General features: G+C 34.0%; 1 protein-coding gene across 1 annotated transcript in view; it reads left to right on the forward strand.

Moving 5' to 3' along the window:
* Nucleotides 1-12,922, forward strand: part of LOC129223276 (muscle-specific protein 300 kDa-like) — a 175,047-nt gene that overhangs the window by 137,113 nt on the left and 25,012 nt on the right. Inside the window, 9 exon segments of the mRNA XM_054857842.1 lie at nucleotides 567-893; nucleotides 1,829-1,975; nucleotides 2,859-3,023; nucleotides 4,107-4,184; nucleotides 4,186-4,239; nucleotides 4,241-4,432; nucleotides 7,202-7,351; nucleotides 9,238-9,402; nucleotides 10,558-10,884. Coding sequence (XP_054713817.1) covers nucleotides 567-893; nucleotides 1,829-1,975; nucleotides 2,859-3,023; nucleotides 4,107-4,184; nucleotides 4,186-4,239; nucleotides 4,241-4,432; nucleotides 7,202-7,351; nucleotides 9,238-9,402; nucleotides 10,558-10,884 — 1,605 coding nt within the window.

The following is a 12,922-nucleotide window of genomic DNA, read 5'->3' on the forward strand; positions in this document are numbered from 1 at the left end:
AAAACTAATATTCATTCAAGTAGTGCAAAGCAAAAGGATATTGGTGGAAAAATTAAAAATTTGGAAATAAACCAGTACAAATGGTAGGTGAACCTCTCCTCTGTCTTGGGGCCAGATGTAGTGCTAGTAGCCCTGGCAGGTTCTGTTATACAGCATGATTTAGAGAAACTTTTCAATGAAAGCCTACCTAGGACCTTATCTTTAAACGTGTTTTACTCAAAATGTCCACTTACATCCTTTTGCTTTTCACTGCCTCATTTGCGGGGGTTGATACAGTGATATGCAAATGGATTTAAGGGAATGAAGAAGTTTTTTATCTAAAACAAGAATAAGATTCTAGGAAATGGTTTCTTTGAAATCATTCTTGATAGCGCTCCGTATCAGGGCTGCCACCAACATTTTGCGACCACAAAACAAAGCTCTGTCACTTGCACTAGCTCTCTCAAAATTTCAGTTTTTTTTCATTTCCACTCCTTGCTTTTAGGTACTCATATACTTTCTTTCTTCTTGTACTATGTGCAAAAATTGAGTAATGTATGTTAACATTGTGCTTTTGTCTGAATTAGGATTTATTGCAATCTAAAGATGAAGGGTTGAACTTGCTGAGTGCAACATTGCAATATGGTGAACAGCTGCAAGTGGGCTCTTCTCAAGAAGGGTGGGAGACAGCCCAGGTGATGATGCAAAACTTACAATCTGCATTTGACAAGGTTTTCAATGGTGCATCTAGCCTGGAAAGGAACCTCCAATCAACACAATTCTCATGGTCCGAATTCGATGAATCATTCCAAAGGCTCCAGCAGTGGACCGCAAATTGCTCCAACAACTTCTCAGATTCTCCAAAATTAGGATTGAACTTGGATGAGAAAAAGAGCTTGTTGAGGCTTTACAAGGTACTTGGTTTTTTCTTTTTATTCCATCAACCACAAAGTATAATTTATTGCAGGCTTGTGAAGATTTTTTTTTTTTTTTTTTTTTGTGAGTGTGATACATCATTAATGTGTTAAGTATGTACATTAGTTAAGAATAGTGGAGAGTGAATAGAAAACATTTCCAGTTCTGTGATGAAGTAGCTCTTGAAAGTCTTTTATATTTTTTGAAAATGCTTTAATGTTTTTTCTTCTAATTTTTGATTGAAATATTTGCATTTGTTTCTGACTGTGTTAATATTTTTGTTCTTTTTTCTTGGAAATAAAAAAAAAGCAAATTTTTTGTGATGTTCTTCTTAAAGGAGAAAAACATAAATTTTTTAGTTATTTATTCTTTCTTTTTTTAACATATTTCTGCTAAGTTAAAGAATAATTTCATTTATGGTTACACCACATTAAAAAAAAAAAATTGTTCGCACGCTTAGTTTTCTTACAAAATGTTCGCTTTAATTTTAGCATGATAATGATTTCTTTTTTCTGAATTAATTGAAGATAAATGCATGCAAGCATTCATATCAAAGACAAATCATTGTCCTTCATCAAAAATATTGTTTTTGGAAGCTAATGACTGTCGATAAAAAATCGTTTTTTAAAAAATGATGCAATCAATTTTCCAACTGCTAGTTCAGCAATAGAAGTCCTAATCTCATTTTTAAAAAAAAGTGCTTTAATACCATGTCTTGAATGTGTGTAATTTGTGAAAAACATTTTTTTAAGTTAATGGGTTAATGAATTTCACGTTGAATTTTAAAGTTGACAGTCACATTGTCTACATTTGCAGGTCCAAAAGGGCCAACTTTTTTTTTTTTTTTTTTTTAATATTTCTAATGCTGGTTATTAGTTTTTTTTTTTTTTTTTTTGCATTTTTTTATATTCATAGTTGTTTAAAATACTTTCAGGCATTATTGGTTGATGTGAAGGGTCATGAGCAAGCGATAGAAGATCTCCAATTTGCTGTTGACAGTTTGCCCTCATTAGACCAAAACATTGAACAAATCATAAAAGATTTGGCCTCCAAACACAAAATATTGAAAGAAAATTGTGAGGTAACTTGTTAATGACACTTATGGTTATAACTGTTTCATGGTATTTTAAAGTATAGAATGTGTTTAGAAGTTGCTTTGATAAAAGTTCTTAACTTTATTTTCTGTTGAAGATAAAATGACAACACACTCTTTTTTTTTGTCTCCCCCCCCCCCTTTTTTTATTTAAGAAATATTTGTTTAGGGGACTTTTTTGCAACATTTTTTTAGGTAGCTGCAGTAAAGACTACTGGAGCTACTTGATTTTTTTTTATTTTTTTTTAATAATTTGCTTCAAATATTGTGGCCTTAACCTACAGTAAAACTATTTTTAAAAAGCATGAAACAAATCAAAATATAATTTCAAAGGCAATTGGTAATTTTTGATAAGTCTGATACATATTTTTCAAACTACCTTATATAAATGTCAAATATGGAGCCCAGTGGCTTTGTGGTAGCTCTTCACGCTTCGGCGTCAGACCCAGGTTCAATTCCGGGGTTGGGCTGGGTGGACTTGGCCTTTCAACTCTTTACTGAGTCAATAAAATGAGTACCAATCTTGTTCGGGAACTAAGCCCATGTGTCTCTGCATTCGTCTGACCACCTAAAGGGGACATCTGTCTTTGCACCCCAGTCTACTTGGTCACAAAAGCTGAGATAGTCACAGGAAGCCTTTGCTCCTATAGACTATTGCGCCACTGAGTGTAAATATCAAATATGTGCTTTAAAACACTAAGGACAAAAATAGACTACCTTGAATTTGTATTTAAAGGAGTTGATTTATGTTTTGAAAACATAAAATATGCAAGACATTGTGCAGTTCAATTTGTTAAAACATTACCATGATAGCTTCTGTACATTTCTGGCTTTTTTCCTTTCATGTTAATAAGTATGAAATATTTTTCAGCAATATATAACGTTTTATGAAAAATCCGTGAGTGACCATGAGTCCTTCAACAAAGCAGCAGCTGAATTGAAGAATTGGCTATCATTTACTGAATCTGTGATAATGGCTTGTAACGACACTAACTTAGACAGAATATCTTTACTGGCCAGTTTGCAAAAAGTTAAGGTATGAGCATTAACATTTTTTTTAATGTTACTATTAATATTATTTTACAAATTCTGATTAAGCTTAGTTAAACAAAGCTTACATTTTATAAATTTTATTTTTTTGTGTGAACTGCTTTTTATTAAAATTAAACAGCATACATTTTCAACTGTGCATTGTGTAAATCATTTTTTTTTAAGTATTGCATTAGTCATTGAATGCAGTTAGAAAAAAAGTGGAATAGGGTATCGGCAGCAGTAACAGGCAAGGGTCCAATAACAGACTTTCATGAGTTTGGATTTAAGTAATAAGAATTTTAGGCGGGTAAAACGGATGTTGCTGTGACCCATCAATACGGTGCAACCATCTAGTGTTATCAAAGTGAACTTTATGAGCCAGTTGGTATTTACAAGGCAGTGGTGGAAGGTCATGAACAGCCACTACGAGGCCAGGCGCTGTTTCATGTTACATTTAAAATTTAATAAGGCTTTAGATCTAAAAAATAAAGAACTTTTGTACATTTTGAAGAGAAAAGGGGAATTCTTGTTTATTTACTCATCCTATCTATTACTTGGTATCATCAGAATTGTCAGTGTCTGTTACTGGAGTTCGGACCTTTTTTATGAAATTGAGCAAATAAAAATAGAATTAACTAATTCACAGGATCCAGAAGCAGCCAAATGTTAGATGGGATGTAGTTGCATAAGAGAAAAATAGTTTTAAAAGTCTAAATACATTAAAAAGCTCAGAAAATTGAATTAACCTGAGAGAGCGATGACTTATAACATGTCTGTTACTGGTGCCGTCACCTTAAGTGACTCAAAATTCTTTCTTTGTCAAAATTATTCTTCTTCATTTTTGAAACACATGTAAAATATTTGTTATAAACAATATTTAGTTAATTGTTTATGATATTTTAGAATGAGGTATGAGTTTTTTCTTGATTATGGCTAATGTTACTTCTTCGTAAATCTTTGAAGAATTTGATGCAGATGTTTTGTTTGAAAATCACTCTACTTGAAAGCTTCAAAATTCATCTTTATTTCTGTTTTTCATATCTTGTTAAGCTGTTGAATTGAACTTTTTAACACATTTTATTTCCAGAACATCATGGAAAGCTTTCCTGAAGAAGATCCCAAACTGCGGTCCATTGAGGAATCTTTGCAACAAGTTCTGACGTCCCACTCACAGAGACGGTCATGAGAATCTCTCAAATGAACTGAAGGATCTTCGCCACTCTCTTCCAATCGACAATAATGGCTGCCAGGCACTCTCAAGACTACTTAGAAGATCTGCTGAAGCAATGGACCGACTACGAGGCCAGGGTGAATGAAGTTCAGGCCTGGATGAAAGATGTGGAAAGTACTCTGCAATCCATTTGCTACAAAGAGGGTCTGTCTGAAAAGCGAACTCAGCTGGACCAGTTAAAGGTTAGATTTCTTTAATTTGTATACACTTTGTTTTTTTAACACTTTGAAGCCTGAGCCTGGAGGACCGAGGGGACATGATTCAGTTGTTTAACTTTATTAAAATGAATGATGTTATGGGGCTAAAGTTTAGCACTGAAAACAGGGCAAGGGGTCTGTGGTGAATTTTAAATAAAACTAATTATTTTATATTATGGAAGACGAAGTACGAAGTGGTGGGGGTGGAAGGAGACGAGAATAAATAACTTGGTGTTGAAGGTGGGTGACAAATACATGGATGTCATATTAGGGTGTATGATATAAAGAATCATAAATAAAAGATAACGAAGTTTTGGTTACTTATCGATACATGAACGGTTATTTTGAAGATGGCCGGACCGTACGTGACTCTTCTCACATTCATGACTGTAAAAGGAGGTTTTCAGAAATGCCCTCACGGAGTATGTTCTTGACGCTAGCATTCCGGGAAGAAGATGAAGACAGTAAAACTTGAACATGAAAGCAAAATCATTTTCCAAAACATTATTTTCAAAAACTTCCCGATCGATTCCACCTGTCATGGTTTACCTCCCCTTGCGTTGTCTCAACGATATGTCGCAAAAAACCCAAATCCGTGGTGATGAGAACAGTTTTCTTTTTTTTTTTTAAATACCGTATGCACAACTACGGTAATGTAATAAGAATACCAGACTCAAACATGAGGAGTCAGAATTTTCATAAAAAAACAGTTTATTTAATTTCAATTAATCTTCAGAACCAAAACAAAACAGTGGCGTGTCTCACAATTAATATTCAGAAAATTAATACCAATCCTCCAGACGGAATATTTTCTTACATCATAAAATCTTCAATTCCAAATTCTTTAAAAAAAAACGCAAGTGCCCGACTATGTTCATGCAACAGATATAGCTTCATACCAACGTTAGCACACAGAACATATACCTTTTTTTACCAATATCACACTTTCTGTTCTGGCCCCATACACATCGAAAATAAGTTCAGATTACTAATATTCTTGAAAAGTGAGCACATAGCAAAGCGGCATTTCAAAATGCAAAACTTCAATTTCAACGACCAGTGATAAGCAAGCATCGTTAGCGAGTTTCCCAAAGATCTAGAGAACAAAAAATAATTCCAAGTTTACTTCTGATAATTATGGAAATTATTGTTTGCTTTTTACAACTCTATATATTTTTTCATATTCATTTAATTTCATACCGAAGAATTCACGGCAAAGGCCCAAAGTTTGTAAGATACATAATACTCGGTAAACCTTTGGATTTGTTCCAAGCTTTCAGTACCTTCTTTTTTTTATCGAAAGAGCCGATTCCACGGCAAAAATTTCCAACTTTTAAATATAGAAAATATTCCAAAATCTATAAATTTTCAACAGTTAGTACTTATCTGTAGGAATTCCGGACGAAGAGTCTTCCCCATTATGGTCATCAGTTGACCTGGCATAATCGTTCCCCGATGCTCGTTTTTATGGCATGTCCAGAATGGAACGGTACTCTTACGGTCATCAACGCCACCATCTCGCACGGCAGCCCGATCTCGTCTCCCCGAAATTCCGATAGCGTCCCCCATTCCTTCAAACTCTGTAGACCCCGTAGGGTGCTACAGCAAAAAAAATCCCAACGGTTCCAACGAACCAAAGCTTCTAGAACAATCTGGAATGATAAACAAAAACCAATTCTAACCGACAAACAGACAGCTCATACAGGGAGAAAGTTATCAATCATGACGTCACAGACCCGGAGCAATTGGCGCTCCGCCAACAGAGCTACACGATCAGTTACGCAAAAAGAACCAAACACATGCAAGGAGCGAGGAGAATGCGAACCGATTCGGAACAGCACTTTCGCCAGCGGAAATCACGAAATCGAAACAAAACAAATCGTGGTGATGCAAACTCACCACAGGGTCATTGTTTTAAGCTATTTAAATCTCAGGCTAACATGGATATTAAGAAAAAATATTATTTTAGCAGGGTAGTGGAACCTTGGAATAGCTTACCGGAAGAGGTGGTAATGAGCAAGGGAGTAGATAGTTTTAAGAGGGCCATTGATCTTCACCGGGCATTGTAAATTGACTAGGACCAGTCTAGCTGGGCCCAGAGCCTGTTGCTGGTTGTCACTTTTGTATTTGTGTTTGTTTTCTTGGGCTACCAATGCCAGTGTTCCATAACTCTTTCGTTAAACTTTAGCTGCTCCATGTTCTGACCTCATTGGTTTGATTGATTCACTATTAACTCTTAAATAAAATATAGTCAAGCACTGTTTATACGTTTTCGAAGGGACTGTATACAAATAATGTATGAATGAAAGAATATAATTTGTATATGTTAGGTTAATATCTATTGGACTCGGTCAAGACCGATTAAAAAACGTTGTAAAAAGAATTTTTTAAGCTGTGTTTCGCTGTACAAATTTTAGCATTTGTAAAAGAAAGTTTTGAGTGCTCTACAGATGTTATTTTCTGGAAAGTACCTTAAATTTTCACCTGTAGTACTTTTCAATAGTGTAATTTACCAAACTTTTTCTGAATACAATACTTTTATTTCATACCCATGGTTGCATTTTATGATAAAAACTTTCAAAATTAAGTTTACGTCAGAGACTCATCCTTTTTTTTTTGTGAAAGAATTATTACTTTCATGGACATTTTTTATTTGGTATAATTGAGAAAAATTTTGTATTTAATTTCATTTTTTTTTCCCCAACTTTTTTGCAAAACTACCAAGCTTATTACATTAATTTTTTTTTACTTTAGAATATCCAGGGTGAAATTCGAGAAAAAGAACTTGAAATTGATGCCCTCACAGACAAGATCCAACAACTGCACCGAGGCCCCAGCAAAAGGAGGATCAGTCAACTCAGTGAACTGGGAATCCGTTATCAACTTTTGGTCTCTCGAGCAAGGGTAAGATTAGTTTCTCACCATGGAAGTAATATGATCACAGAAATCACTTGAATGATGTCAATTCAAGAGAACATAGTTCAGGGGTACCTTTAAGGGGTAGGGGCTCATGGCCCAGACATCCCATTGAAATTTTTAGGAGAGGTTTTATTTTAAAGGATTTTTTGATTTTATTTTATTGTGCGGGGGGGGGGAGTCTTTCTTGAAAGGTTCTTTGTAGCGGGGAGGGGGGCACCCCTACATAGTCTAATGTATTTTTTATCATTTGCCCTTGTCTGTGATGAATTTTAGTGATGTATATTTTTGAGTTTGAGCAAAATGATTCGACACGAAATGAAAAAAGTGTTAGTGGGATAAGACACAATAAAACACAACATCAAAAAATACTCGATACTTGTATCCTGTATTGTCTAAATTTCTTCTTTTTCTCTCTCCAGCTTTCATTTTTATATTAGTAAATCTAAATTATTTTATATTAACCTGAATGTTAATATTTCTCAAACAAAGCCAAGACATTTATCAATTTTGCATTTCTAAATTAAAAATCTTTTAGATTTAAGATGGGACCTTACAGTTTCAGCAAAACTCATGTTTCAATGTACTTTTTTGATTGCTGCTTAGTTGTTTTTTTTTTTTTTTTTTCATTTTTAACCTAATGATGTTAATTTCACACGAGGATTTTTTCACACTGAAGCATTTTCCTCACAGTATAATAGCAAATGCCCCCCCCCCCATAAATTTTTATGTTTCTAAGTTTCTCATAATTCATTAAAAACAAGTTAGGTGTTACATTAAATACACCGCTAACTATTTACTAATTTACTAAATAAGTTAGGTGTTATTTAGATTTGGGATCTCTCTCTGAACATTTTTGTAAATTTTAGGCTTAATGATCAAATTCTTGAACTGTTCCATACAGAAGTGTAGGTATTCTAAAACTTTAAGCAATCAGTGGCGCCAGGGGGAGTTTTTGGAGTTCAAACCCCTTCCAGAACTTTTGACCCATATTGCCAATCCTAGTACCATAGTTTATATATATATAAGGGTGGTTATGACAAAAAGACACCAGCCTAATCAAGCCAAAGTGATGCACGGGTGCTAGCTTTGCAAGAAAGTTGTCACATTTTTAAAGTACTTGTTTCAGAAAAGAGGAAGAACAAAAGAAATTTACATTATTTTGGTGCACCTAGAATTGTGGTGCCCCCAAGTCCACAGATCTGCAGTACCGTGCGGCAATTAAGCCAAGGCAAAACCCCCACCCCGAAAGTAATTTCTAGCTGTGTCAGTGAGTACATTGCTTACGTTACTGGCAAAATATGAAATTCAGTGTTGTATCAAATAGAATTTTATGGAATGCCGACATTGCGTAGAACGCCTAGGTATTTCATGTATTTTCGGCAACAAAGAGCTTAGTAGAAAATAAATGATTATGGTTTATGTTATGTAATAAGTAAGTAAAAAAGGCAGTTTTTGAGATTTCGGTTTTTAGGGGGGGGGGGGGGGTCCACACACTCAAGATTTTTTTTTTTTTTTTGACATGCTGGTAAGTAATAGTATAGATAGAAGAAAGCAGCTGATTTGTCTGTTTTTATATTAATCTTTCTCCCTTATCAATAGGTCTTACCAGTTCAATGTCTTGAAGCTTGGTTTGAAGGGAATTGGAAAAAGAAGCAATGTTTAATGTTCAGTAAAGATAACTCTTTCATTTTCAAAAATCTAAATTTCTTCCAAAATTCTTCTTTACATGCTCATTAAGCTTTTCAATTTTGTCTCTTATGGTAAAAAGGTTAATTTTGGAAATTACCTTGAGTGCATCAACCATTTTTTTGAATATTTGTTGATGTTTGACATTAAATATATCATTAACTTTCGTCTTACTTCCAAATCAGGATATTTACACCAAATGGAATCAATATGTCATTGATCATCAAGACTTCTTAAACCAAGTGTCTGAATTCCAAAAGGTGGTGACTGAAATAAAGAGCAAGTTGGAGCAATGTCACTCTCCAGGAGAAACACTGGAAGACCTCGAAGAAAAACTGACAACTGTTCAGGTTAGAGTGCTAGTTTTCTTTGTGGTGGATGAAAAAAATGCTGACATGCATTAATAAAACCTTTAAAAATATATTCTCTATTATGCCTGCATTTAATCATGTTTTAATGATACAGATCAGGGAATCTTTTTGTACTGAACAGCCGCTTAAATGTTGAACAAAGAGCTGGATAAGTAGAATCTAAAGGGGTTATTGTTCTGTTTTTAATGCAGATACTTTATACCTTTTTTAGAATAAAGCATAAAGCAAAAAAAAAGCTACATTAATGTACTGTTTTCAAATAGACACACACAAAAAAAAGAAAAAAAAAGCTGTAAGCAATACTTTATGTTGTACAAATTCTTCTATTATATTAATTGAATAGATTCATAAATCCCATATCAAAATAAAATGTAGCAATTGGTATTCTCTAAAAATTAAGTCATTTCTCTATGATGTGATTATACACATAATGGCTGAAAAGAACTTATGAATGAAAAGACAATTAATAAAAGCCAAAATCATTTTTGTTGTGTATCGTTTCGTCTAGAAGCTCACACTTTTTTACATGGAAAAGGGTTCCTTGTAACCTCTAAACATATATACTCTTTTCTGTTTTATTTTATGGTCTTAACATTTTTATAAATTGTATATATTTTGTGCAAAAAGTATATATTTTGCTTCCATAAGTATTTAATACTATAAAATTTCAGACATTCATCTTATTGTGCAAAGTTTGTCAATCTTAATAAACAGAAATCATTATTTTGATAGGTTATAATGCCATTATTAATTCTTCATGAAACTATCAGAACCATAAAACAACTTTGATTATTAAATGAATGAATTATCAACGTTTTCATGCACAAAAATTACAAATTACTGCAGACACGTGTTCTGGGGCTACAAGGAACCCCTTTTTCTGTGCCAAGAAGTGTGAGCTTTTGGATGAAAAGTCATTCGAGGAAGCTAATCCGAGGTAAGCCTTTCCTCAGATGACTTTTCATCCAAAAGCTCACACTTTTTTGCATTGAAAAAGGGGTTCTTTGTAACTCCAAAACATGTGTCTGCAGTGATTTGCAATTTTTGTACATTAAAACGTTAGGAATTCATACATTTAATTTTCATGCACAAAGGTTTGTTACCAACTTTGGTTTTTTTTAATTTTTTTTATAGGATATCCTATGTGAAAAAGAAACGCTTGCATCAAAGTTCCAAGTTCTCACCAGTAAAGCTCAGGTTGTACTGTCAACCACTGCACCTATTGGACATCAGCCTATCAATGAAGCTGTTCAATCCCTTCAGGAGGAGCTTTCCACCATATCTCTGAAGGCTTCCTCCATCAAGCTTTCTTTGGAAGATTGCATGCACCTTTGGGCCGAGTTCTCGTACATGATGAAGCAGGTTTCTAAGGTCACGGATACTATAGAAGCCACCTTGGCAGAGACAAAGAAGCTACAGTCAACTCTGCCCGAGAAAAAGTGTCTTTTAGACAAAGTCAAGGTGAGTGAATTGTGAAGAAGTCGTCAAAGTTTTGTTGATTAATAGAATGCAGTATCAAGGGTGCCCATCCCTTCTAAGAGCAAGGGCGCACCCCCTAAAGTCATAACTCCCCTCAAAAGCAATTGCTCTCCAAATGAGAAAAATACCCCTCAATGCAACCCCCCCCCCCCTCCTAAAAATTTCAATGGCACAGTCTGTACCATGACCCCTCCTAAGTGGGCACCCCTGTGCAATATAAATCAAATACATTAGACCCTAGTTTTACGTGGGTTTATTTTACGCGGATTTGATTATACTCGATATCAGATTTGGCACCTTTATTTTGTTTTACGCGGACGGTTTTTGATTTTACGTGGATGATGCAGTGCAAATAGACAAAATTTGTAATTCTTTCAAAATCCAAACTTTTAAGATTGCAGATAAAATGTAATAAACTGCATTTTTGAAGTACAAATAAGCAAGCTGGGGTCATTGGGGACATTTTTAACCGACTTCAAAAAGGAGGCGGTTATCAGTTCATACCGTATGTATGTTTTTTTTTGTCCACTCATAGCGTCTCACCTAGTGAACCGATTTTGATGATTCTTTTTTTGATGGATAGGGGATGGCTCAACTTAGGTCCCATTACTTTGTTTGACCATATTTGTTCTTTAGAAAAAAGTTATGGGCAAAAAACAGTAAATTTTATGCAATTTCCCTATTAAATGATTAAAATCATATTGTAGCGAAGTTCGCACTTTTCATCCGTGGATAACGGTGGCTCCAGTGGTAGAATTCTCGCCTCCCACACGAGCGACCCGGGTTCAAATCACGACTAGGACAAAGTGAATTTTACTAAAATTTCGTTTCTACTGTTTCCCGTATTTTCTCGAATGTTCTATTAAATTTCTGTTTCTTTCCAAGTCTGGAAAGTTCCAGCACTTTCTCAAGTTGTATATAAGGAGATGTAACATTCATTCGTGGTTCTGAATAAAGATCTCGAGTTGAGACTAACGAGTATTCGCTTCATTTGACTTTCACATTGTCTTCGCTATCGTCATCTGCGCGACAATATGAAACTCATTATTATAAAAGTTTGGTGCCATATAACAGTAACATTAATAGTAATTGTAATGATAATTTTGAATAAAGGCTTTTCTAAAGTGATATAGGGCCGAACTTCTTACTAGGTAACTTCTTACTTTTACTGAAATATCTACATTTACATTAAAAAGAATGAAATAAAAAAATTTTGAAAAAATAAATAAAACCGATTTCATAATTGCTCTAAAAAGTGAAAAATAATTTTATTCTTTAAACACCATCGATAATACTTTTAAACATAATTTTTGAAGTTGGCGCAAAAACAAAAAGTAAAATCCATTGTAATCATGCTTTGTTCATATTTTTATCAAAAAATCATCCAAAGTTAGGAACGAAACATTTATATCGTTACTCAAATATGCTGTCATCAATGGGTAATGCATGTGGTAGTGAAGAAACTGGACCTGGTTAAATTTATACTTGTAGTTGAATTATGGCTGTGAATGATTTTATCGATCGTTTTTGCGCGAACTTCAAAAATTATGTTTAAAAGTATTATCGATGGTGTTTAAAGAATAAAATTATTTTTCACTTTTTAGAGAAATTTTAAAGTCGGTTCTTTTTTTTTTTTTCAAAATTTTTTTATTTTATGATTGGTTTCAGAACTCTTTCCAGAAGTAAAGTTATTAAACTCACACAATTCAGAGCTCACTTGCAGAAGAACTCTTTGAAGTGACAAAGGAGAACAAAAACAACGAGGATACTGACATTGATGATTCACGATCAAAAGCTTTCTCACTGCAAATTTTTGACTCATTCCTTGACAATGACAAATGATCTTTCCAATTTGTTAGCAAAGTTCCTATCATGGATATGACGCGAGTAATCATGGAAGTGTTAATGACCCATGATGAACTACAGCGAAAAATGATTAATGACTACGAAAAGAATATCATAAGCAGTTCTTTTTTCGACAAACATTAAGATAATTCATGTTTTCTTTAAGTTTGTTGTG

Source organism: Uloborus diversus, chromosome 5 (genome assembly GCF_026930045.1).
Source record: "Uloborus diversus isolate 005 chromosome 5, Udiv.v.3.1, whole genome shotgun sequence".
In the NCBI taxonomy this organism is placed as follows: Eukaryota; Metazoa; Arthropoda; class Arachnida; order Araneae; family Uloboridae; genus Uloborus; species Uloborus diversus.